The following is a 27,359-nucleotide window of genomic DNA, read 5'->3' on the forward strand; positions in this document are numbered from 1 at the left end:
AGTAATTAGAACTCCCTTGGAAGCTAACGTAAGGGTTCAACTCAACTGGAATCCAAAATCAACTGGTCGTATCACATAATTTGGCTTAATGTACTAGAGTCTTTTTTGGTTCCAAGATCTGGGCTAACAGAACTTATAACCATGATTTGGGGTTTTAGGTTTCCTCTCTTTTACCCTTCAGACATGACATCACTTGGGCATATTTTTTCTATCAATTAAACTCATAAAATATACGATGTTAAAAAAATGAGCCAAACATTTACTTTCTGACTGTCTCTACAGCCAAAAGAAACAGTTGAAATAGTTGGATCCAGATAGTTTACAGTGGGGTAGAGGTTGAGAGAGGGAGACAGAGATGTAAACAAAACTTTTAAAGAACCTCTTCATCGGTTACCGAAATTTTCTGTTTGTCTGTATCTCCCATGAAAGGACCAAATGACAGGTGGAACAGACCTACAAATCAAAACGCTGCAATACATGCTTTCTGAATGGAGTAAGTGAAGGAACAGGGTATCAACCCATCATAAGAAGAGCAAATTTGGTCTGAATTTTCATTCTATTCCTTTTTTCAAAGGCATTTGCTACTATGTGCCTAATTAGTCAGGAGATAACCATGTGTAAAAGAGGTCCAAGAAAATCATCTAACTCTTGTGACTTGTAAACAAAAATATTTGTGCCCATCCCAAATTATCCCTCTCTTTTCATAAACCTCCAATGGAACACTGCCAATGAGCTAAAATTACAATTTCATAGCCTGGACTTCAAAATATTCCATAAACTCGCTCTGAACTACTTCCAGCCAGACTCATCTACTCATTGTTTCCTGAACAACCCATGCATAGTCCTACCACTGAGCCACTGGCTCACACCATTCTTCCTACCTCTCCCTCCTCTTTGCTAACCATTCTTCCAGGTCTTACTCATTAATTGTTCCACATTCAGACCAAATCTCATGAATCTTTCCTACCTTTGGTTGCTCACTCTAGCCTCTGAATTTCCATATCCTTATTTTGGTTGTACTCAGATGACATGAAACATGTTACTGGTGCATATGCATGGGGGCACACAAACATATATATACTTTTTCTCAGTCTGATTGGAGATAAATAACACTGTGGCATAGTAGAAAGATATCAGAAGACTTTGATTATATCTCCCAACTCTGCCACTTACTAGCTACGGCATAACTTCTCTGAGCCTCAATCTCCTCACCTATAAAATGGGGTTAATAATTCTTGAACTGCCCATAATTTTCATGAAAACATGGTAACTATGAAAAAGCCCTTCATCAGCCATGAATCAGGTACAAATATTTCAATCCATCTTACTGCATCCTCAGCACTTAGCGATGTACCCTTCACATATTAAGTATGTAAAAAAAAAAAAAAAAAAATTTTTTTTTTTTTAACACATCTTGCTAATGGTGGCACTAAAACAAAGCCACAGGAATTTGCTGAGTCACTTCAGTATTTTCTTCAATTCTGTGTAAAACCGTTACTACCTAGTTGATTAGAACTCACAACAACCCTAGAGGAAAGAATACAACTGCCTCATAGGGTTTCCAAGGCTGTAAATCTTTACAGGAAAAGATTGCCACATCTTTCTCGTATGGAGCAGCTGGTGGGTTTGAATCACCAACCTTTTGGTTAGCAGCCACGTGCTTAACCACTGCACCACTGATTATCCATTATTGTGCCAGGTGCTTTACAGGCATTATTACTTTAATCTCCACAACATGTGGGGCAGGTCCTGGACCCTATCATCTCCACCAATCTGAGAGACAGATCACCAATGATGCACTGGACAGATTGTCTTGTTTTTCCATTTCCACAGAATCGCAGATAAAGACCCAATAAAGCGGTGAAACAAGTGAAGTCACTCTTGCCGACAGTGGGAAATGCCAGTTACATTTGCTGGTATCATACACTGACAAGCTATAATTAAAGCTGTCACCATTTTCATGAGCAGGATCACTATAATAAGCTCCAAGCTGAAAAGCTGGAATGTACTTTCTTAAGCTCAAGTACATTCTTCTCTTTTTACAACTTCAGATAGACAACAAAAAAATGCAAAACTCTGAAACACAACAATCTAATACTTTCAATTGCTTCTGATGGCAAATATGCTGAAAAGAAAAACTGAAAGTTTATAGTGATGGATTTTTTGAAAGTATGCCATATTTAGAAGGTTTTTATTTTTAGATAGTTACTGCATTTTTTTGTAGTAATTTCTGTAGTCATTTTCCCTCACATCTTCAGGTTAACAGTCCATCATGCTAAAGAGTATCTTCAACATTTCTCCTCCTTCAGCAGTAATTTTCAGATGTTTCTTATGAATGTCTCCCTACTACTACATTCTTTTCCTCCATTCCTTTACAGTGTTTTCTCTGCTAAATTGCTAAAATTTTAATTGGCAACTGCCACTTGCTGTGAATCAAGATAAAAAGTGCTTCAGCTTAACAGACTATAGAGTTCAAACATCTTTTCTGTGATGCAATAGAGTAATGGTTTACATTAACAATTTAGGTGATTTTCCCCCCAACAATTGAAATTGAGGGTAAAATGCTACTCGTTGAAATAAAAGAAGTTGAAAGCGGTCAACTCTTCTAAAATCCCCCTTGTGTTATAAACAAGATGGTACAGAACTGTGACTGTTACACAGATTAAAAAGAAAACCGCTATGAACAGAAGTATTCGTTGCAATAAAGGTCAATAAACCATATGAGCGTTTAGCCTAAACATGGAAATAGATTTGTAAGAACTAGGTAATGTCTTGAAGAATAAGGCCTCAGAGTTCAGCCTCAATTGCTTCACCAATAAAACAAGAGGGTTGAATTAAATGATGTCTGAGGTCCCATCCAGATTCCGACTTTTTTGTTTCTACTAAATAGCTCTATTTCTCTTTTTAATCAATCATGCACAAAATGTCCTCTTTCCTTTATCTCTTCGACTACCAAGTCTCATATCTGGCCTTTGCTCTATACTCTAAATTTCAGGTATCTCATGTTTAGATCCAAGTATCGGCTGTCTCATCAAACTTTTCCTCCATCCACCATCCAGTGTAGTCCACCAGACCCAGATGCCTGAAAAGATGGATTGCCTCATGCAATTTTCAACTCCACTATCTACAACTAAAAACCAAAAGCCAAAATTCAAGGCTCTTCATTATAGGGCCTCTCTCTACCTGATTCATGAGTTTATATTAAATATACATTTTATATCCATTCAAAAACATCATAACAACAAAAATTTGCAAAAAGTTCACCATTCCCTCCTGCAAAAGTAATCACCATTTGAACTTCCGAAACTTTCAATTTCTTTTCCTTTGCAAATGGAGGGAAATAAAAATTGTATAAATACATAATACTTTGTCTGTCCTACTCTTGCCATTTATTTAAGACTTTTTTTTTTTTAACATTTCTATATGCCGTTATTTTCTAATGGCTGTAAAACATGCTGTCGTATTGGCCAGGGTTTCTACTAGTTCATCTGGCACCTCTGTGTGAGATAAAAAAAAAAAAAAAGGCACATCTTCTAGGAAGAATTAGCAACAAGCACCTCATGCAGTGCGCAGTGGTTCAAGTGATCAGCTCCATGGGAAAAAGACATGGCAATCTGCTTCCACAGAGATTCACAGCCTTGGGAACCCTACGGTGTCACTCTGAGTTGGAATCCACTCAACAGCAGTGGGTTTGGCATGGCATTGTGGGCCCGGGGCTTGGTGAACAGAGTTCCCTAATCTGCCTGGCACTCTAGTTCCTAAAGGACAATATGTGAATGCCCTGACATCCAAACGGTATATGTATTGGGAAAAAAGTCCTACATAAATAGGCAAAACAGCATGATGAGTGAGTTGGGATTCAAATCACCTTATTGTACATTCTGTGTCGTTCACTTACTGTTGCACCCCAGTAAGCTGTTTAACTACCTGCTTAAGTTTCCTACTAGTGATAACAGGATATCAATAGCTATCTCATATGAGAGCCCAAAAAAAAAAAAAAACAAACCACTGCTGTCGAGTCGATTCTGACTAATAGCGACCCTATACAGTGAGACTTAAATCACAGCAGGCTCTTAGAACAGTGCCTGGCACACAGAGGACACTCAGTAAAAGATTTTTGCTCCAGTTAAAAATTGTTATCAATTGTGTGTGTGTCTGTGTGTATTTGCGCCCACTTTAAAATACTTTTAAAAATTACTTTCTTGAAAAACATTGTTCAGGAGTGGGGTTACTACGTTAAAATATATCAACAAAGTCCTAAATTTGAACTCTTTATGCCTTCCTGTAAATCCACTCAATATATAGGTGGTAAAGAGTCAGATGATGACTATTCATGAAATGCCATATCATTAAAATAATAATGTCAGGAAAGACAGAAAAACTCATATTCTGGGGAGCTTGGGAAGAAATATTAATAGTATTTAACATATTAAAGTAAAAGTGGCCCTTGGTTTCCTCAGCACGGCTAAAATGAGTCAGTCGGGATGACCTCCAAGGCCTTTTCCAGCTTGGTATGTCTGTGATCCTCTCTCTCTATATACAGCCTCCATCTCCATCACAAGCCCTGTATTCCTGAAAGGCCACGTTCCTCCCTCTTTCCCAAATACACCTGATCTCTGATATAAAGTGTTGCTCATGTTTTCACCATACCACCACCTAGAGCACCCTTTGCTCATCCTGAGGACCACGTCTGGCCATTGTCCAGAGCCCCAGTCTGAATTCTATTCCTTCTGCCAGGCCCTACATTAGCCTTCCACTCCTTTCTATAAAGACTTAAAGCATTTATTTATTCTCTATGTCACCTCTTGTTCAAATCTAATGGGATTAATTTTGACATACTTAAAAGTTAAACATTACTTTTTCTTGCATCTGAAATAATGCTGCCTTTGTCTTCATTGATCTAACATGTACTACGTTCATATACAGCATCATGTAATGTATAGCTAGATCTGCAGCCACGCTGACAGAAATCTCAACTAAATGCACACCAGGCTCTAAACTTTGAAAAAAGGACAATCTAGGTTTCTACGGCGTCAATATCAACATTTTTACATCTGGCCAATCAGACAAATTTATGGTAATTCAAAATCCAATAACCCAGTGCCAAAATAATTCAAGGTGGGTGTGATGTTATAAAATGCTTACTAGCCAATTTTGAATCAAAAACCCTTGCCATTGAGTTGATTCCAACTCACAGAGACCCTACAGGATGGAGTAAAACTGCCCCATAGTGTTTCCAAGGAGTGGTTGGTGGTTTTGAGCTGTGGACCTTTTGGATAGCAGTGGGGCTTTTAACCACTGCTCCACTGCGCCACAGTTAGAAAATAAAGTCTAAATTCAAAGAGAAGAGTTTATGTCAACACTGGAATTCTGTTTTGAAATCTCACATTTTAGAACAGAGAGTTTTTCCCTTTTTCTTTAATCAAGTGCCATTTATGAGCTATTTTAAATTTCCCCTACCCATTTTATCAAGGAATATGGAATAAGATTACTGTATCTACATTATCTTGAGATTAGGATGAGGGAGCTAAAATTTGCGTTTGAATATGGAAGGTATATGTTAATTAAACAAAGAGACCAGAATAAAGAATCTCTATAAAACATGAATATTCTTTTTCTCTATTCCCCCAAAAAGAAAAAATATTAATAAAAATGCAATACACCTTAGAGGTTCAAATTCTTAAAATGAAGAATCATAATATGATAACAGAGTGTACAGGACTTTAAAAGACAGTGTGGGCTTTATCCCAGTGGAGGGTGATGGCACAAAGCCATAAGGTTATCATATTATAACATGGAGGACAGTTGTAATACCCTGCCACCATGCACTCCGAGCTCTCTTGGGTGTCATTTTCACCCGTGACTTACGAGATTTTCCGGTTTGAAGCCTCATCATCAGTGTGTAAACTGAAGCTGCTCCAGAGGCAACAGGGGGAGAAGCAGCTCTGGTGGCATTTGGACTGAAGATACTCAGGCAGAGAAACCAATCTGGTGATGGTGTAAGAGATGAATGAAACCGGAGGAAAAAGAGTCCATAAGACGAGAGAGGACAAAGAAGAGGAGGAGAAGACGGTAAGAAACGAGATGGTGGAATGAAATAAGGACAGCAAAAAGAATGCCAAAAAGTAAAGTAAGTATGGGGAGCAGAAAAGGAAAGGGAAGAAAAGGAGGAGGAGGAAGAGAAAAAAAAAATGTGAACAATCTTTGGGTATATGAAAAACAACATGTACCACATGCCGGTACTTCTGATTCCTGTTTTTATGTCACAGATCTATTAAATGACCAAACACAGAATTAGAATCCGGGCACAAATCCATGAACCACAGAACTGGACTATCACTGACATACACTGTTTAAAAAAAAAAAAACCTAAACTTCAGGTCAACAAGTGGCATGAGTGTTACCGCCATATCGACTTTCTCAAGTTACTAGAAACCATGAAGCTGAGTCAAAGGAAATTCAAATGTTCCATTCCTGAGCTTGAAACTGTTCAAACACAAAAAAGAATATGATGTTGGTTTCTTAGTTGGTCATCTTCAAGCATACCTGCCAACCAGAAATGTCATACAGCTTCCCTGTATTTTTCAGGATAGCTTTTCCATCTTGTTCTAGCTTCCTACTTTTGGTCTTTCTTTCCAATTTAAATTGAATTCTAGCAGGATTAACCTTGAGCTAACTATGAAGAAGATCAAGCTGGCCTTTGGTGTCCTTGCATCCCACTGTTCAGGGTTATACCCCTCTTTGGACCTGGAATGCTACCCATGTTTTCCTGACTCCTCCATTCTACTGGAAACAATAGTCTTCAATAACTCAAAAACACACAGAGTGAATTATTAATTAGATAAATGAATCATTGTTAAGTGGTAACGGGCAAATATATTATATTTTCCAGGTAAGAAATGATGAAAAACCAAATTAAAATGTATTTTGTAAACTGAACCCTTTATATATAATTAGCACTGTCCCAGTGGTGTAAAATTCCACTCAAGTACCAAGGTGGTCAGCACTCACCCTCCCTTAGCATGGTGCTATTTCAGACAAGAGAGACTAGAGAGAGAATCCTTAAGAGAAAATATGAGGTTTATAACTGAAGTACATCTAACCAAAGAAACAACGTTTAAACGCATCTCATTAACACAGTTATCAGCATAGCATTTTGTGCCTATGACAAAAAACATGTCCCGAGAGATCACCGTGACACAGAACACACACCTGAGCTTCCTTGGGAGGAAGAGAGGGGAGGAGAAGGACAAGAATGGCAACAAGGGGCTCCTTAGATCCTCAAATCTCAAAGTGCTGCCTCTACCCAGGAACCAGTGCCTAAATTACAGTGTCAACATCCACCTGGTTTCAGAAACTTATCTGCCTACAGGGACTGTCCGTAGAATCATTTGGAAGCAGATTTTTTTCACTTTCTATGCTGAATGAAAGTCTGTTATTTTCAGAAACTATAGAGTATATCGGAGCGATGATCCCACTAACGCCTAAAGAAACATTTACTTGGAATCGCAAGAAAATGAAAATGCTGTGTGGCAAGATACATCAATACATTACCCAGGATCATCAAAAGAAGTGAGGAAACCTTGTAGCGTATGCTACCAAAGTTGCCTCCTGATTAAAGGAACTTACCGTAGTGCAGAATGTCTCCCAGAGCGGGACACGCTGCTGCCCACAGGTGAGGGCAGGTTGCTCCCTCTGTGCAGGTCCTCAATGGACCTGCTCCAGGGCTTTGATTTGTCCATCGAGCTCTCCACAGTGCTTTCCACACTTTCAAAGTCAAAACTAAAACAAAACACAAATGTCACTGAAGACTTAAAAACTCACAGCCACACAGATACATGTGTACACACAACATTCTCCTTCCTATTCCACATCTGTACCTTAATGTGGGGAGTCTCTGCAGGAAGAGAAAAACTAAAAAGGAAATGCAAAAGAATTTCCACAGGCTCAGCGTTCACTTCAAAAACACAGAACGACAAATACTTGACCTGGCAAAAGAAAAACTGAATAAAAGCAAAAATTACACAGTGCTGTATTATTTGGATTTCACTATTAAGAAATGCTAACGTACCAACTGCTAACACTGCTATGGCGAAAGGGGGAAAAAGAAATCCTACAGCTGTCTTCATTTTGCTTTAACAAATCAATATGGTAGGCTTATACTAATTTATTCCTATCCATCAATTTTCACTGAGCTTTTTCTCCTAGCGTGTTGGCAAGTGTACTTTTCCAACCATATGTAATACATTACTATTGAAGCTATGGATTTGCTTTGATTGTGGAATCTCTTCCCTATGTGGTACTCTTTAAAGTAAGATGGTCCTTTCTCTGACATTTTTTGGGGTTATTACTCATGTTAACCATGTTAGAATAAATGGCAAGTTAAGTTGCTCATTCTTGTATAATTTTAGGAAAGTTTTTAAACAGACAGGGCTTTGTGTTCCATGCATTTTTTTTCCTCCCAGAGTCAGTAACTGTCTTCTCAAAAAAAACATTTCATTCATAGTTTCTATGTACAATTTCACCAAACGCCACCTGATCAAACAGTATGACAAAGAGAAGGCAGCGTTAAGATAGCTGTAATTAATGCCCTCAGCAAGATTTTAGAGCATACTGTAGAAAGTAATGCAATAATATGCATTAGAAATAAAACATATGATTGCCAAAATAAAATATTTGTTAAGAATGGTCATTATCTGAAAACTAGATGATGCTCTCAATCTATTAAATGCTAATTCTGATAGCCGAGACTGTTGTACTAAATCAGAGTATGGGTTCGATCACAGACACTTTTGTCATAACTTTGGATGCAGTTAGCAGTGAACAAGAAGAGAGGTGGAAATGAGTAACCAAACACAGCCTTAAATACAAAAAACAGAGGCCTATAATCGAGACTGGAGACGGTAAGCCAAGGTGACGTTCGAAGTGGCAGGAGGGATCCTCCAAGATCACTCATGCCTATTGTACTTATGTATTTTTTTTTTTTTTTTTACTGTATCTTACGTTCCTCTCAGCTTGTCCTTTCCTCTCATACAGAAGAAAACATAAAGACTCACCCTAAGGAATGCTTTTATTTTAGGGATGGAGTGTAGCCATTGTTTCACATTCCAAGGGCTAGAAAATTGTCAAATGCTGGCGAATAGTAGGGAAAGTTTTCTGCAGACTGGTTTCAATAAAGAACTTACATATGCATATAATTTATCTAATTAGAGCAAAACAAAACCAAAATCAATAAACCAACAATGGGTATATAAGGCTAATGACAAAAACAAAAAAACCATAAAGGTACAAGATTAGATAAAGTTCTGATCTTTTGTTGGCTAGCATCTCACACTTTGGAGTAGAATTTCCTCTCAGTAGCACTACCTTTCCCCATTGGTCCCACATGATGGTACTTTGGGAAAGCTGGTTTCCAAGTCCTATTATGATGGAGGTAAAGGGTTAATCACAGCAAACATATAATATATACCATGTCATTCTTTTCCATTTTTCCTGAAGTTACTTAACCCTTCCTTAATTCCACGAATATTATTCCAGATTTTAAGATATACAACAGGGTAATATTATTCTGTTTTGTCCTAGTAATATAAAGTGTAAAGAGACTAGCAGTGTTTTGATATAATGGAGTAATGGAGATAGTTAAGAAATATCCTTTAGAAGATCATGCGATGGCACTGGGTTTACTAGGGTATAAAAACGAGGATTTTATTTCAGAGAATAATTTCTCAGGAAGAGCTGGTTTGTTGGCTTTTCTTAGTCTACCCCGTGTAACACATGAGAGGCGTCAAAGCCGAAACTCATCAAGCCAGTTTCAGTTAATACTTTAGTTCCTGTATCTGTAAGGTAGGAATAATTATAGCTTTCTCCTCACAAATTCTCAGGGAAGTGATGAAGATCACTAAAGATAACATCCTGTTAAATCTTGGGACTTTTGGAAGTGAGTCATTATGAAAAACAAGTTGCTGCTTTTGAAAAGAAGATGTGAAGAGTAAAAAACTCCACCTAAGCTGAAACGTCTCAGTCACATTAAATATATGATATTATTTCCTCAGTCTGTGTGTAAGAGTACATCTGGATATTGGAATGTTTTTTGAACAAAGGAGGAAATGTGGAGAAGAAAATATCATTCAAATGTACACTTTTCAGTCCTGCTGTAAATCATTCCAGGAGCCTAGCAAATGGGAGGATTTTATGAAACAACAAAAGCACGGTGAAGTAAAATGGATGTTTTTCTGTTCTCCCTCAGCTTTGTGGGGAAAAGCCAAAACTATACACATGTACATAAAGTAAAAAGGAAAAGTCTCTTGTTTACCCCCCTTTCTACAGTTTCACTATGTTTAGTATCTACCGTCATTATCATTTTCTCTGCATTTACTAGCATATACAAACATATGCGCATGTACCTCATTTTTTGAAATACAAATGGACACAGCACTCTTCTGCATCTTGCTTTATTCACTTAACGATATATCATAAACCTTTCTCAATAACTAATAGAGTATTCTACCGTATGAATGTTCATAACTCAAGCCCTAAAGTACTTCTTTTTAAAATAAGTACTTCTGTAAGGGTTATTTTTAATCATCTGTCTTATTTCTGCATTAAATACATCTCTAATAACAATTATGTGATTCGCTTTTGGTTACCCGAACAGAAACAAACCTTCTTAAACACTGTCGTTCCCCGCCCCCATCCCAGTAAAAAAAACAGGGTATAATTTTACCACTGAGTTGCATCTTCGCTGACCATATGAAATTCAAAAGCAAACAGACCAAGTTTTACTTACGTTACTGCGTACTGTGCAAAGGACAGATACTCCACCAGAACGTCAAGACCTTTGTTTTCTTCATTCAAAAACTCTCTGACCCACCTGTTGGGGGGAAAAAAAAATTAGGTCCATCTCGTGCCCTGCCATGGAAAAGGATACAGAGGAAAGTTTTGTTTTTCAACCAGAAACATTCAATATGGAGTAAGGCCTAGATTATTTCACTTGAGGCAGGATATGGCAACTAAGAAAGCCACAACATTTCAGCGCGCAAGAATAAACAGAAGGAAAAACATGCACAGCACATGTGCCGTCCTTTCATTTCACTGCTTCGAAACTTAAGATAGCTTATACGAAGCTTTCTTGTCACGTGTATTTTTTCTACCACATCTGATCCACAGCAAGCTTGCTGAAGGTTCCAAGATTACATGGGGAATGAGGCGGACTGGGGACATGACGACATAACCACTGAGGTCCAGGCTTGATTCCAAATCCATGTTCACCTCCTGCTTGGCATCCTAAGTGGTAGAAACCACTAAACTAGCCAGTGAGAGACCAGCATTTATGGGCTTCTGGAAATTCAATAGGTATAATAATTTGCTTAATTTTTTCCATGAATGCTAAAAGCTGCAGGTACCATATGCCATCATCAAGGCCAAGATATGACAAATATCTTTTGTCAGAATTAAAAATAATAATAAAGTCACCTTGCATTTGAATGGTGCTTAATGGTTCACCGAGAATTTTTACACATTTTTATTTGCTCCTCATAGCAGTTCAGACAAATAAAGCAGAGTGGTCAAACAGCACCTTTAGGCACTGAGGATAAATACCTGCTATTCCATTTTTAAGATTCCTCTTACTGACTCATCTGTTACAAAGAACTCACGGTACCTGATTAAACCTTTGGACTCTGAAACTCCAACAAATAAAAAAAAAAATAAGTATAAAAGGCCACTACTATCCCTGAATGGAGCCCTGGTGGTTTAATGGTTAAGAGGTCAGTTGCTAATCAAAAGGTCAGCAGTTCAAATATACCAGTCGCTACTTGGAAGCCCTATGGGGCAGTTCTGCTCTGTCCTATAGGGTTGCTACAAGCCAGAACCAACTCAATGGCACCTAACAACAACAACAATCCCTGCATGACACTTGGGATACTACTGTCAACTACATTCCAAAATGGCTGCTTCCTCCTTGAACACCAAGCCAAAAGGTAAGCCAGCAATGGGTATTATAGCTACTGTGGATGCCAGTTTCGCTAGCTATTAAAATAATAGTAGGATAATCCCAGAAATACACGTGCGCCCTTAAGGATCAGCAACTCCTTGGAGTCTTTTGTTTTAAAGGAAGATATAATCCAGTGGATTCAGGACATAGTTTTGTTTTTGTTTTGGGGTGGGGAGTGTTTGTGTGTTTTTTGTTTTCTCCTCAGCTTCATTCTTTCTTCTAGTCCTGTCATCTCCATGATGTAAATTCAGATCCGCAAGTAGTTTCAGGAAGCAGAAAGGTGGGAAAAATAGATAGTTCAACTAAATCTTCCCCACAGTACTTTAGGCAGTCTACTGGTTAAGAGCTCACACTGCTAACCAAAGGCTTGGTGGTTCAAATCCACCAGGCACTCCTTAGAAACCCTAGGGCACAGTTCTACTCTGTCCTATAGGGTTGCTGTGAGTTGACAGCAATGGGTTTTTTTTTAATATAGCCACATGTAAGCACCAACATTTAATTTAAAGGAGACCTAGAGTAGCAACACTGGCAAAGAAAATACTACCAGTTAGGTCTCACAACGTGGCTTTGTTATGACGTCTAAACAAAACTAAAGGGCCTAGCTACTGGTCGACACTTAACCAGACCTTTCAAAACAACCACATACATGATCTCACCACATCCGCTTCTGCATGCTTATTTTTATTTGAGTGATTTTAATTACTCCCTATGCTACCAGGTCCCAGGAGACACCGGGCACATTTTTAAGTGCCGATAATTAGAAGCTTAGAAATAGTACAAGATTTTTTTTTCCTTTTTACCATTAGCAGGAGACATAAGAAAGGATGAAGCTCTCTATCAAAATTGAATGATTAGTTTCCCTTTAAATTTAAGCCCCTTAGCTTCTCTTAGGCTTTTCCATTGCTCTGGCCTATGGACTCTGATTACATGATTTAATTAGCCCCTGGTTGAATGTGTGCAGCAAAAAGCCCCACTGCCAGGCATAGAACTCATCTTTTTAATACTGACAAGTAACCATGGGATCCAGATTCTTCAGGGCAGTCTCAGTTTCAGATATTCTATCCCAGGGGCCCATAATACTCTAATTTGGGAACTGAGAAAAACGGTTATGGTAGGTCCTTCTGGTTGTTTTCCAGACACTGCCTCTACAGAGTACAGATGGTCCAGGGAGCCATCGCACCTCCATCTCAATTAGAAAGTTCAGTCACAAATTGGATAAGAGGCAAATGACCCAAGGCTAAAAAAAAAAAAAAGTGGAAAAAGCCAAGTACAGCCAGAGCTACTCTTCTCTTGAGTCAAAGTGGCAATGTGCATTTATCTTGACACAGGAACACAGTGTATTGTCTTCTTTTGCTGCAATTCAACATCCCACCAATGCCATGCCTCCACTTAGCAACCTTGAGTGAAAATGCCTTAAAGACAATTTTCAAAGTGAAAGGCATGATCCAGCTGCTCAATCCCTAAAACATCTGCTGAGTATAACATGTCCCTGCCTCTGGTTTAAGGTCATGCAGTTAACCTCTTTTTTCTAAGATACAAGATCCTTCTTGGGTCTTTGGCTTGGCCCTGACACCTCTAGGTGATACCGGAAAGAACAAGACATAAATCCTCCCAGGCTGGCTACCCTACCCCCTCTGTCAAGTGCTATGAGGTTAGCAAAGTCATTTCATTTCAGCACTAAGGCTATGGATTGTAAGGAAAAAGATAACCATCACTTGTTCCCTAGTCCTCATCTCTTTCCACCTCGGGATATCCTGTAAGAGAAAGAACAGAGGTAAGAGTGAATGTCTGTGGGAACGAAAGAGCATGAAAAGAAAATAGGTGAAGATGAAAAGCAGGCCAACTTTCAAAGCAGTATCTTGTATCTAACATGGATGCCTCATTCTGCAGATTCATGTACATGTCCATGTAATGACTATTAAATTACTTCCATTTTCACCTCCGTGCACGACACACATAATTTTCTATTCATTTCCAATCTGCAAACAGTTTCAAATTGGGTGAGCATAGGTTATGGAGAGCACAATTATTTCTGGCTCTGACAGTATGCATTTTTACTGAATACCTCACAGACTCAATAAATTACCATATGTTGTAAATTTGAACATGGGCAAATTCCAAATCAGCTGTTTTGGAGCTAAAAAGATAGGGATAATGAAAAAATAGCTCTGAAAAAAGTTGGATTCAGGGAAGGATCTAAGTGCAGATGTTAGTCACTGTTTTGTTGTAGATTGGTCAAAGTTTTATTTCAGAGCTACCACGGTTTTCTCTCTGTCTTTCAAAGTTTTAGAATCTCACTGTCCTCATCTGGAAAATTTTGATTTCTAAGAAAGCAAAGTTGCCCCAAGACACACAAGAGAAAGGGACAAATACTGAATTCCCTTTGCTAGATTCCTTTAGAGAGGCCCTGTAGATAGACAGTGAGAACCGTCATTGCTGAAAAATCTTGACAAGGAAGATAAGCATCACTCAGATTCACCACCACTGGTTACCAAATCTACTTTGTGAGGCAGCGTCACAAATTGGTTCTCAAAGTGTAGCCCACACATCACTAGGGTTCCCAAGACCATTTCAGGGGGTGCGTGTGATAAAAACTATTTTCACAAAAATATTAAGACATTAGTTGCCTTTTACACTACATTGACATTCACACTGATGGTACAAACAGAATAGTGCATAAAACTGATGGCACCAAAGAATACAGTTATTTATTGTATTCTTCATTCTGAGCACTCAGGGGTGTAAAAGTCATCTTGAAGCAATAAAAACTGATTTTATTAAAGCTTGCTCCATGAGTACACACATCATTTTTAATTTTCTGTACGACACATATGCAAAGCCTACATAGAGCATTCCTGTGTCATACATAAGTACCATGGTTGTCTAAGTAAAAAGCACTTGTGTAATTGTCTGAGTTACAAGCTAAGCTGGCCACTTTTTTCATGGAATGCCACTTGACTCACAAAAATGGCTGACAAACTATTGCCGTTCAGTCTCGGGTATTTGGCAAACATTTTTTTTCAAAAATAAGTGAAGTGAGCCTGTTATTTCAAGGAAAACACCTGAAAGTATTCCTTGTCCATGATAAAATTTGAGCTTGTAAGCAAAATGAGAATTTTGGAAACCTTCTAGTCACCATCAAGAGCTTCACAGCTTCACAAAACTTAAAGTACATTCTGATGAGATTCTTAACTATTAACAAATGTGACTTTTTTACATTGTATAATGAAGTGTTGTCAACGTTTTTAAGATTAAAGTTTCAGTGATGGATCACTTTTGTGTGGCCTTTCTAGCTGTGGTCTTTTAACTCTCAACCAAGTAATTGGGCAGGACTGTGTGACAGGGTAATCGTGGCCCACCAAAGGGACTGGTGCCCTGGTGGCAAAATGGTTATTAAGAGCTCAGGCTGCTAACCAAAAGGCTGGCAGTTTGAATTCACCAGTCAGTCCTTGGAAACCCTATGGGGCAGTTCTACTCTGTTCCATAGGGTCGCTATGAGTCAGAATCAAGTCAACCGCACACAACAACAAAAAAAGGGATTGGTCAGTTCTGCCATTCCATTGTGCTTGCAATGAGCTCCCCCAGAGGCAGGAAAGAGAGGATCCCACCAACACCAAGGAAAAAGAGCTAGTGCATCCTTTGGACCTGGGATTCCTGTGCTTAGAAGCTCCTGGACCTAGGAGACAGAGAGAGAGAGACCCAGCAGCAGAGGACAGTGTGGTGGGCTTCCCAGCCCAAGGAGAGAGAAAGCTGAGTGCCTTTGGGTAGAGGCTGAAGGCCACGGAGAGGCGTGCCTGCGAGCACAGCTGGGAAGAGGCTATCCTAATGGAAGAACTGTATCTTGAGCGTTCCTGAACCTGAATTACAACCTGTTACTTCCCTAAAAAACCTCAAAATTTTGAGTATTGTCTGTGCGTTCTGTGTGGCCACTGCAATAAATTATCCAACCCAGCAGAGATGTAGACAGTGCTGAGAATTGGTAAAGATGGCAGAAAGGGGAAGCATGCCTGACCTCCGCCTCAAAGGAATCAACCCTAGGCTGCTGATCTTGATTCTCCTTCCTCCTTGTGAAGTTAGAGGTCAGACACTGCCCCCAAGCTGTTTTCATATCAGCAAAACAATATTTCCAAATTACCAATATATGGTGTTAGAAAATCATGCACAGGTTAAAAAAGACTCACTCAAAGTATAAGACAGCACAATGGATTTTCATATAGCAAAGGATAAAAAGTTCACTGAGTCATGGTTTCAAGGAATATCCCAGTTAATTGGCCTAATAATATGTTGAATGCTTTTGTTCCACCTCCTAGTTTGTTACACAGTGCCTGGGGTTGTAAAAGCTTGCAAGAAGGAGGCAAAGCCAAGATGGTGGCGTACTCAGATGGTTCTGGTGATCCCTCTTACAACAAAGACCTGAAAAAACAAGTGAATTCATTATATATATGACAAGCTAGGAACCCTGAACATCAAAGGCAAAGTTAAGAAATCAGACTGAGTGACATGGGGAGGGAGAGGCGGTATAGAAGCAGCAAGGAGCTGCCAATTCAGCCGGAGCACCTCAGCCCCGATTCCCTGGCACAGCTGTGGCAGGGCTAGCAGTAGTAGGACACGGCTGCTTCAGCGAAAGAAGGCAAGCAAGGTGGCACAGCCTCAACCTCCTGGAATGACCGCAGCAGGACCAAGCCAGTGTACAGAATCTATGCATGCCTCCAGAATCTATAGCGCTCTTGGCACGAGATAAGCGGTTCTGTCTAATTTACCACATGGATCTAAATAGCTCCTCCTTTTGAAAGAACTCTCTCCCATCTATCTGATCCCTCCTCCCTCTGACCCAGATCGCTTCAGTAATAGTTTATTTCCCTGAGCCTGAGAGAGGTCCTGCTACACTCCCTGAGCCATTCTCCCTGCGCCTTGGAGAAAGAACAAATTAACAAATGGGGGAAAAAATACTCTGCCAGCTCCCCCAATCTGGAAACTCAGAGCAGAAGCTGCTCCTGTCCAGGTACAAGTGGTCCACAGACTTTGTCTTTCACCCCTGCATGGATCCAGGTCGCCCCATTACAGCAGATAGGATCTGGCTGTTAAATTGCAAGGATGAATCTGTTTGAGGTCTGACTGTGTTTCAGATATGTGGTGGAGGGAGGTGTTGATATTTGATACTGCTCTGCCTATTAAACAGGGCCCTCACCAACCCACAGCAGGGGCCTGAGGACTGGTGGCTCCACCCATGCCACCTAGCCACCCGATACAGGGGTCCAAGGATAAGTGGTGCCTTCCAGTCCTTACATTTAACAGCACTGAGTGCCTATGGTATGTCTGCAGAGCCTACCCACCAGAGCTCTCTAGAGAACTGGGACACACCTTCCTCACACTCGGGGGAAGGTTATCAGCCCCTTGTCTTCCTCAGAGTGTGACCCCTGCTGCAACCAAAAACTTGTGCATATACCAATCACCACTGCTCCTCTAAGATCATAGGTGAGAGCCTGCACCACAAACTAGGTGAGAGGCTATCTGGACACCTGAGCTGCTACACAAGAACAGTGAATGGGCTCCTAGGCTCATATACCTGCTAACAGCTCTAGCCATCTGGTGTAAGGACATTAGTGCTTCAAAGGCTCCAATAATCAAGTTAGCTCACTCTAGTAACCTATTCAGGTATATCAAAACAAAACAAAGCAAGAAGCTAGGACACAGTGAGCAAACATAAATCAATACAAAAACTTAAAGATGGCTTGGAGACAACAGTTAATATCAAATCACATAAAGCAGCAGACCATGATTTCTTCAAAAAACTCCCAAAACAAAGAATCAAGGCATCTTCAGGATGAAGATGTATTCCTGGAATTACTAGATGTACAATATGCAAGATTAATATACAGAACTCTTAAAGACATCGGGAAGGAGATCAGGCAAAACACAGAATAAGCGAAGGAGCACAAAGATAAAGCAGTCGAAGAAATTAAGAAGATTATTCAAGAACATAATGAAAAAATTAATAGGCTGCGAGAATCCATAGAGAGACAGCAATCAGAAATTCAGAATAATAATAATAAAATTTCAGAATAAGACAACTCGGTAGTAAGTCAGCAGACCAGAATTCAGGAAATGGAAGTCAGAATTAGAAAGGTCAAAGATAAAACACTTGGCAATGATATATTAGAAGAAAAATCAGATAAAGGAATTTAAAACAGTGAAGAAACCCTAAGAATCATGTGGGGTTTTATCAAGAAGAATAACTTGCAAGTGATTGGAATAACTGGACAGGGAGGGAAAACAAAAAATATAGAGAGGATTGCGAAAGATTTGTTGGCAGAAAACTTCCCTGGTATTGTGAAAGACGAAAAGATAGCTATCCAAGATGCTCATCAAACCCCACACAAGGTATCTCCCAAAAGAAAGTCACCAAGACATGTAATAATCAAACTTGCCAAAACCAAAGATAAAAAGAAAACTTTAAGAGCAGCCAGGGATAAACGAAAAGTCACCTACAAAGGAGAGTCAATAAGAATAAGCTCGGCTGACTCGGCAGAAACCATGTAGACAAGAAGGCAATAGAATGACATGTATAAAGCACTAAATGAAAAAAATTGCCAGCCAAGAATCACATATCCAGAAAAATTGTCTCTCAAATATGAAGGTGAAATTAGGACATTTTCAGATAAACAGAAGTTTATGGAATTTGCAAAAACCAAACCAAAACTACAGGAAATACTAAAGGGAATTCTCTGGTTAGAAAATCCATAATATCAGATATCAACCCAACACTAGAACACAGGACAGAGGAACCAGATATAAACCCAGATACAGAAACCATAAAACTAAACCAAGTTAAAAAACAGGGAATCAGTGAGGTCATTATGTAAAAGATAAGAACATTCAAACAATAAAGAGATACCAAATAGTCACATATCTTTTATATGGACAGGAAATCAAGGCAATATAGGGAAATAAAAGTTAGGTTTAAACTTAGAAAACTAGGGGTAAATATTAAAGTAACCACAAGGGAGACTAATAATCCTACACATCAAAATAAAATACAAGAAAAATATAAAGACTCAGCAAGAACAAAATCAACAACAATGAAAAACAGGAACACACAATTTACAAAGAAAAACTACTCAGCACAAAAAATTAAGTGGGAAAAAGAAACTGTAAATAACACACAAAAAAAGACAGAAATGACAGCACTAAACTCATACCTATCTATAATCATGCTGGATGTAAATGGACTAAATGCAACAATAAAGACACAGAGGGTGAGAGAATGGATTAAAAACACACGATCCATCTATATGCTGCCTACAAGAGACATACCTTAGACTTAAAGACACAAACAAAAACTCAAAGGATGGAAAAAAATACATCAAGGAAACAACAATCAAAAAAGAGCACGGGTGGCAATACTAATTTCTGACAAAGCAGACTTCAAAGTTAAATCTGCCACAAAGGATAAGGAAGGACACTATATAATGATTAAAGGGACAATATACCAGGAGGATAATACCATATTAAATATTTATGCACCCAACAACAGGGCTTCAAAATACAAAAAACTCTGTAACAGCACTGAAAAGTGAGAAAGACAGCCCCACAATAATACTAGGAGACTTCAACACACCACTTTCAGTGAAGACAGAACATCCAGAAAGAAGCTCAATAAAGACACGGAAGATCTAAATGCCACCATCACCAACCTGACCTCACAGACATATACAGACCACTCCACCCAAAAGCAACCAAGTATACTTTCTTTTCCAACCCACATGGAACATTCTCTAGAATAGACCACATATTAGGTCATAAAGCAAGCCTTAAGAGAATTCAAAACATCAAAATATTACAAAGCTTCTTCTCTAACCATAAAGCCATAAAACTAGAAGTCAATAACAGAAAAATCAGGGAAAAGAAATCCAACACAAGGAAACTGAACAGCACTTTGCTCAAAAACAATTGGGTTATACAAGAAATTAAGGACGGAATAAAGAAATCCATAGAATCCAATGAGAATGAAAACACTTTCTATCAGGACCTTTCGGACACAGCGAAAACAGTGCTCAGAGGTCAACTTATAGCAATAAATGCACACTTCCAAAAAAGGAGAAATGGCCAAAATCAAAGAATTATCCCTACGGTTTGAACAAATGGAAAGAAAGCAACAAAAGAAACCATCAGGCACGAGTAGAAAGCAAATAATAAAAATTAGAGCAGAATTAAATGAAATAGAGAACAGAAAAACAACTGAAAGAGTTAACAAGACCAAAAGCTGGTTCTTTGAAAAGATTAACAAAATCGATAAACCACTGGCTAGACTGACAACAGAAAAACAGGAGAGGAAGCAAATAACGCGAATAAGAAATGAGACGGGTGATATTACAACAGACCCAACTGAAATTAGAAGAATCATATCAGATTACTATGAAAAATTGTACTCTAACAAATTTGAAAACCTAGAAGAAAGGGATGAATTCCTAGGAACACACTACCTACCTAAACTAACACAAACAGAGGTAAAACAACTAAATAGACCCATAACGAAAGAAGAGACTGAAAAGGTAATCAAAAAACTCCCAACAAAAAAAATCCCTGGCCTGGATGGCTTCACTGCAGAATTCTACCAAACTTTCAGAGAAGAGTTAACACCACTACTACTAAAGGTATTTCAGAGCCTAGAAAAGGATGGAATACTCCCAAACTTACTCTCTGAAGCCAGCGTATCCCTGATACAAAACCAGGTAAGACACTACAAAAAAAGAAAATTACAGACCTATATCCCTCATGAACTTAGATGCAAAAATCTTCAACAAAATTCTAGCCAATAGAATTCAACAACATATCAAAAAATAATTTACTGCAACCAAGTGGGATTCATACCAGGTATGCAGGGATGGTTTAACATTAGAAAATCAATATAATCCATCATACAAAGAAAACAAAAGACAAGAACCACATCATCTTATCAAATTAATGCAGAAAAGGCATTTGGCGAAGTCCAACACCCATTCATGATTTAAAAAAAAAAAAACTCTCAGCAAAGTAAGAATAGAAGGAAAATTCCTCAATATTATAAACGGCATTTATACAAAGCCAACAGCCAAAATCATCCTAAATGGAGAGAGACTGAAAGCATTCCCCTTGAGAATGGGAACTAGACAATGATGCCCCTTATCACCACTCTTACTCAACATCGTGCTGGAGGTCCTAGCCAAGGTAAAGTCAACCTTAATCGCGTGGATGGAGTAAAGGTTTCAGGACCTTCATTTGCTGATGTGGCATGATGCAAAATGAGAAGAAACAGCTACAAACATCCATTAATAATCAGGATGTACGAAGTATGAGTCTAGGAAAACTGGAAATCATCAAAATTGAAATGGAATGTATAAACATCAATATCCTAGGCATTAGTGAACTGAAATGGACTGGTATCGGCCATTTTGAATCAGACAATCATATAGCCTGCTATGCTGGGAATCATGACTTGAAGAGGAATGGTGTTGCACTCATCGTCAAAAAGAACATCTCAACATCTATGCTGAAGTACAACACTGTCAGTTATAGGATAATATCCATACACCTATAAGGAAGGACAGTTAATACGACTATTACTCAAATTTACACAGCAATCTGAAGATTTTTATCAGCTTCTGAGTCTGAAATTCATTAAACATGCAATCAGAATGTACTGATAATTACTGGTGATTGGAATGCAAAAGTCAGAAACAAAGAAGAAGGATCTGTAGTTGGAAAAAAATGGCCTTGGTGATAGAAAAAAATGCTGGAGATCAAATGATAGAATTTTGCAAAACCAAAGACTTCTTCATTGCAAATACCTTTTTAAACCAACATAAACGATGACTATACACATGGACCTCACCGGATGGAATATATAGGAATCAAATCGACTACATATGTGGAAAGAGACGATGGAAAAGCTCAATATCATCAGCCAGAACAAGGCCAGGGGCCGGCTCTAGAGCAGACCATCGATTGCTCATATGAAAGTTCAAGTTGAAACTGAAGAAAGGACACAAGATAAACATAAATCCGTTGGATTCCTCTACACCAACAAAGAGAACATGGAAGAGGAAATCACCAAATCAATACCATTTACAACAGCCCCTAAGAGGATAAAAATACTTAGGAATAAATCTAAGCGGAGACATAAAAGACCTTAACAACGAAAACTGTAAGATACTACTACAAGAAACCAAAAGAGGCCTACATAAGTGGAAAAACATACCTTGCTCATGGATAGGAAGACTCAACATCGTAAAAAGGTCTGTGTTATCTAAAGCAATCTATACATACAATGTGATCCCGATCCAAATACAAGTGACATTTTTTAATGAGATAAAGAAAACAAATCGCCAACTTCATGTGGAAGAGAAAGAAGCTCTGGATAAGTAAAGCATTACCGAAAGAGAAGAGGCCTCACAGTACCTGATTTTAGAAACTATTATACTGCCACAGTAGTCAAAACAGCCTGGTACTGCTACAACAACAGATACACAGGCCAATGGAACAGAATTGAGAATCCAGACATAAATTCATCCACATATGAGCTGCTGATATTTGAGAAAGGCCCGAGTCTGTTAAACAGGGAAAAGGCAGTCTCTTTAACAAATGGTGCTGGCATAACTGGATATCCATCTGCAAAGAAAATGAAACAAGACCCATACCTCACACCATGCACAAAAACTAACACACAATGGATCAAAGACCTAAATATACAATCTAAAACGATAAAGATCATAGAAGAAAAAATAGGGACAATGCTAGGAGCCCTAATACATGGCATAAACAGTATATGAAACACTATTAACAATGCACAAACACCAGAACAGAAACCAGATAACTGGGAGCTCCTAAAAGTACCTATGCTCATCCAAAGACTTCACCAAAAGCGTAAAAATATTACCTACAGATTGGGAAAGAGTTCTTAGCTATGACATTTCCAATCAGCATCTGGTCTCTAAAACCTACATGATACTGCAAAGCCTCAACTACAAAAAGACAAATAACCCAATTAAAAAATGGGCAAAGGATACGAGCAGGCACTTTATCAAAGAAGACATTCAGGCTGCTAACAGATACATGAGGAAATGCTCATGATTAGCTATTATTAGAGAAATGCAAATCAAAACAACAATGAGATTCCATCTCACCCTAACAAGGCTGGCATTAATCCAAAAAACACAAAATAATGAACGTTGGAGAGGTTGTGGAGAGACTGGAACACTTATACACTGCTGACAGGAATGTAATATGGTACAACCACTTTGGAAATCAATTTGGCACTTCCTTAAAAAACTAGAAATAAAACTACCATATGACCCAGCAATTCCACTCCTTGGAATATACCCTAAAGAAATAAGAGCTTTCACATGAACAGATAATATGCACACCCATGTTCACTGCAGTATTGTTTATAACAGCAAAAGGATGGAAGCAAACAAGGTGCGCTCATCAACAGATGAGTGGATAAATTATGGCATATTCATACAATGGAATACTACACAATGATTAAGAACAATGATGAAGCTGTGAAACATTTGATAACATGGAGAAATCTGGACGGCATTATGCTGAGTGAAAGTAAAACCAAAAAAAAAAAACCCAAACTCAGTGCCGTTGAGTCGATTCCGACCCATAGCGACCCTATAGGAGAGTGAAAGTAGTCAATTGCAAAAGGACAAATGTTGTATGGGCCTATTATTATTAGAACTGTAGATAAATACAGAAGAAAATATTCTTTGATGGTTATAAGGGTGGGGAGGGAGGGAAAGGGATATTCATTAACTAGATAGTAGACATAAATTTTTTTAGGTGAAGGGAAGGGCAACACACAACACAGGGATAGTAAGTACAACTGGACTAAACCAAAAGCAAAGAAGTTTCCTGAACATAACCAAACGCTTCAAAGGCCAGAGTAGCAGGGATGGGGGTCTGGGGACCATGGATTTAGGGGACATCTAGGTCAACTGGCATAACAAAATGTATTAAAAAAAAACGTTCTGCATCCCACTTTGGTGAGAGGTGTCTGGGGTCTTAAACACTAACAAGCGGTCATCTAAGATGCATAAATTGGTCTCTACCCACCTGGAGCAAAGGAGAATGAAGAACATATGGTAAAAATGAGCCCAAAAGACAGAAAAGGCCACACAAACCAGAAACTCCATCAGCCTGAGACCCAAAGAACTAGATGGTGCCTGGCTATCGCCGATCACTGCCCTGACAGGGAACACAACAGAGAATCCTTGATGGAGCAGGAGAACAGTAGGATGCAGATCTCAAATTCTGGTAAAAAGACCAGGCTTAATGATCTCACTGAGACCGGAGGGACAGTGATGATCATGGTCCCTGGACCCTTTGATAGCCCAACATTGGAACCATTACCGAAGCCAACTCTACGACAGGGATTGGCCTGGACTATACGATGGACAATGATACTGGTAAGGAGTGACCTTCTTGGCTCAAGTAGACACTTAAGACTATGTGGGCAACTCCTGCCTGGTAGCGAGATGAGAAGGCAGAGGAGGACAGGAGTTGGCTGAATGGACATGGGGAATACAGGGTGGAAAGGAGGAATGTGCTGTCTCATTAAGAGGAGAAAAGCTAGGAGTACACAGCAAGGTATGTATAACTTTTTGTATGAGGGACTGACTTGAGTTGTAAACTTTCACCTAAAGCACAATAAATAGATTTTTAAAAAAGCTTGCAAGTAGTCATCTGAAGCATGATAACTGGTCTCTATTTGCCTGGAGCAACAGAAGAACATTTTGATCAAACATTCTATAGAAGAATCCTAATCAAAAGGGAGGAAATCCAAAACACAATTTCAAATTCTCATGGACTGCAGACTTTTGGGAGCCATGGAGGGTAGATAAACCCCTGAAACTATTGCCTGAGGTAATTTTTAAACCTTAAACCAAAAATATTCCCTATGTCTTCCTCAAAACAAACAGTAGTTTAGCTAGTAAGTAAAGAATGTCTTCCTTGAGCACTGTTCTCTTTTAAGATCTATCTACATGGGATCAAACTGACAACAGCAAGAAAAATTAGACAGGAACCTTAGAGGGCAGTGAGTTTGTATTAACGGGGGAGGTACAACTTGGAAAAGGAGAATGAGAACAGGTACACAACTTAAAGAATGTAATCAATGTCACTGAATTTTATGTGTAGAAATTGTTGAATGATGTATGTTTTGCTGTGTATATTCTCAACAATAAAATGATAAAAAAGTTCACTGACATTACTCGATATATTCAGAGCCACATTTCAACTATTTTTTAAAAAGGACCACTTGTTGAATCTTGGTATAATATCAGAATGTCCATACTTATCTGAAAAAACTAAAAATCCCTTTTTCCACAAGCATGTATGTGTAAGGCTAGATTTTCTTCACAGGTGTCAACCACAACAAGGCGAATGCAGATGTACATATCAGAGCACAGCTGCCTTCTTTTAACCAAACATTAAAGTGATCCTTAAAAATGTAAAATAATGATAATCTTGTCATTGTTTGTGTTTTTCATAAAATACATTATTTATATTAACATATAGGATATTATTGCTAATAAATTAATACATTTAAAATTTATCAGTTTTAATTTTTAATATGATAAACATTAATAGATGTAACCCACAAAAACACAAGCTTATTGGGGTGCTCAATAACTTAAGAATATAAAGGGTCCTGAGACCAAGAAGTTTGAGAACTGCTGGTTTAGATAAAGTCTTTAGATTTAGATAGGTAATACCTAAGATTAAATGTGGGGTCCTGGCAGTGCAGTGGTTAAGCATTTGGCTGCTAACCAGAAGGTCGGCAGTTTAAATCCACCAGCCACTCCTTGGAAACCCTACGGGACAGTTCTACTCTGTCCAACAGGGTCGCTATGAGTCAGAATCAACTCGATGGCAATGGGTTAAGATTAAATCCCAGTACTTATAAGTGTGTGGACTTAATTAAGATACTTAATAGCTGACCTTCATCTATAAAACTGGGAGCAAGGGTAAGAGATAATACTAAAAAGATTTTTTAAGAAATAAAAGTGAGAGATAAGAAATAAATGAAATGATGCTTTTAAAATATCTAATACAATGCTTTTAAGGAGCCCTGGTGGTGTGAAAGAGTTTGGCTGCTAACCAAAAAGTTGGCACTTCAAACCCACCCAGTGGCTCTGCAGGAGAAAGATGTGGTGATCTGCTCCCATAAAAATGACACCCTAGAAAACCCTCTATGCAGCGGTTCTCCTGTGTCACATGGGGTCACTGTCAGTTGAAAATCAATTCAGCAGCACCTAACAGCAACAATACAGGGCTTAATAAATGAGAAATTATGATCTTGATGATTTCCAGTAAGTGCCATCCAAGAATGAACCGGTGCCCCTGGGTGGTAGAAACAGTTTACACACTCAGCTGCCAACCAAAAGGTTGGAGGTTTGAGTCCACCTGTAGGCACCACAGAAGAAAGGTCTGGCAATCTACTTCTGAAAAATCGCCACTGAAAACCCTACAGAGCACAGTTCTACTCTGACACACATCAGGCCACCATGAGTCAGAACTGACTTGACAGCAACCGGTTTCTGGTTTTGGTTTAAGAATGAATTAATCATAGAGTAGCCTGATACACACACATACATGGCGCTTATCTTAAAACCACCTTCATCATTCTTCTTCTTTTCTTTTAGACTGGCCCAGCCAGCACTGCTTCACAAAGAAGCCAGAAACTGCAGGACAGAAGACGTTCACTGAGTACTCAGTTCCTTCCTCCTCCCTCCATACCTCCTTCTTTCTTCCTTGGTAATTTGCCACATAACTCTTAAAATCTCATGTCCGTTCCCCTAACTCACCAGTGAGATAAAGTAAAATGAGCACCCTTCAGAAACCCTGTGACCCTGTTCTCAGGATGAAAAAAATCATGTTCTATTATTATAGAAAGTTTTACTAAATAAATTATCGAAAAACAAAATAGCCTGCCCCTCAGTTCCACGGAATAAGGCCCCTAAATCTATCCAACTTACCACCATCACTGGAATCTCATCACCCTGATACCCAAAGCATCATGACATCTGCTATTCATCCCACCAGTTCAGCCTGTTCTAACAGCCCTTGGTTCATTTCAAGGGTATTTCGAGTAATTTCAATAGCTTAGATAAGTCATAACCCAATTCTTCTCTATTATTATAGTTATTATTCTTAATTCAATCTGTCTCAAAGAAAATTGATTTTCTTTCTCAGAAGATTCCTCCATTTAGAGTTTTAAGCTTATACCAAAACTCAGAATAAACCTTTTGCTTGACAAAGCTGCAGCTTAGAATGTCAGCGCAGCCTTTAGACTTCTAACCTTGAAACTCAAGCGCGTACCAAG

At 38.8% G+C, this 27,359-nt stretch overlaps 1 protein-coding gene across 6 annotated transcripts in view; it reads right to left on the reverse strand.

Annotated features, from left to right (window-relative positions):
- FMNL2 (formin like 2) overlaps positions 1-27,359 on the reverse strand; it is a 349,026-nt gene that overhangs the window by 81,875 nt on the left and 239,792 nt on the right. For all 6 annotated transcript variants that reach the window (XM_003406014.3, XM_010586319.3, XM_010586318.3 and 3 more), the window contains exons 5-6: positions 10,787-10,870; positions 7,630-7,782 (exon numbers count right to left, since the gene is read on the reverse strand). In XM_003406014.3, the coding sequence (XP_003406062.1) occupies positions 7,630-7,782; positions 10,787-10,870 (237 nt within the window). The remainder of the gene's footprint in view (positions 1-7,629; positions 7,783-10,786; positions 10,871-27,359) is intronic.

This window comes from Loxodonta africana, chromosome 6 (genome assembly GCF_030014295.1).
Source record: "Loxodonta africana isolate mLoxAfr1 chromosome 6, mLoxAfr1.hap2, whole genome shotgun sequence".
Lineage (NCBI taxonomy): Eukaryota > Metazoa > Chordata > Mammalia > Proboscidea > Elephantidae > Loxodonta > Loxodonta africana.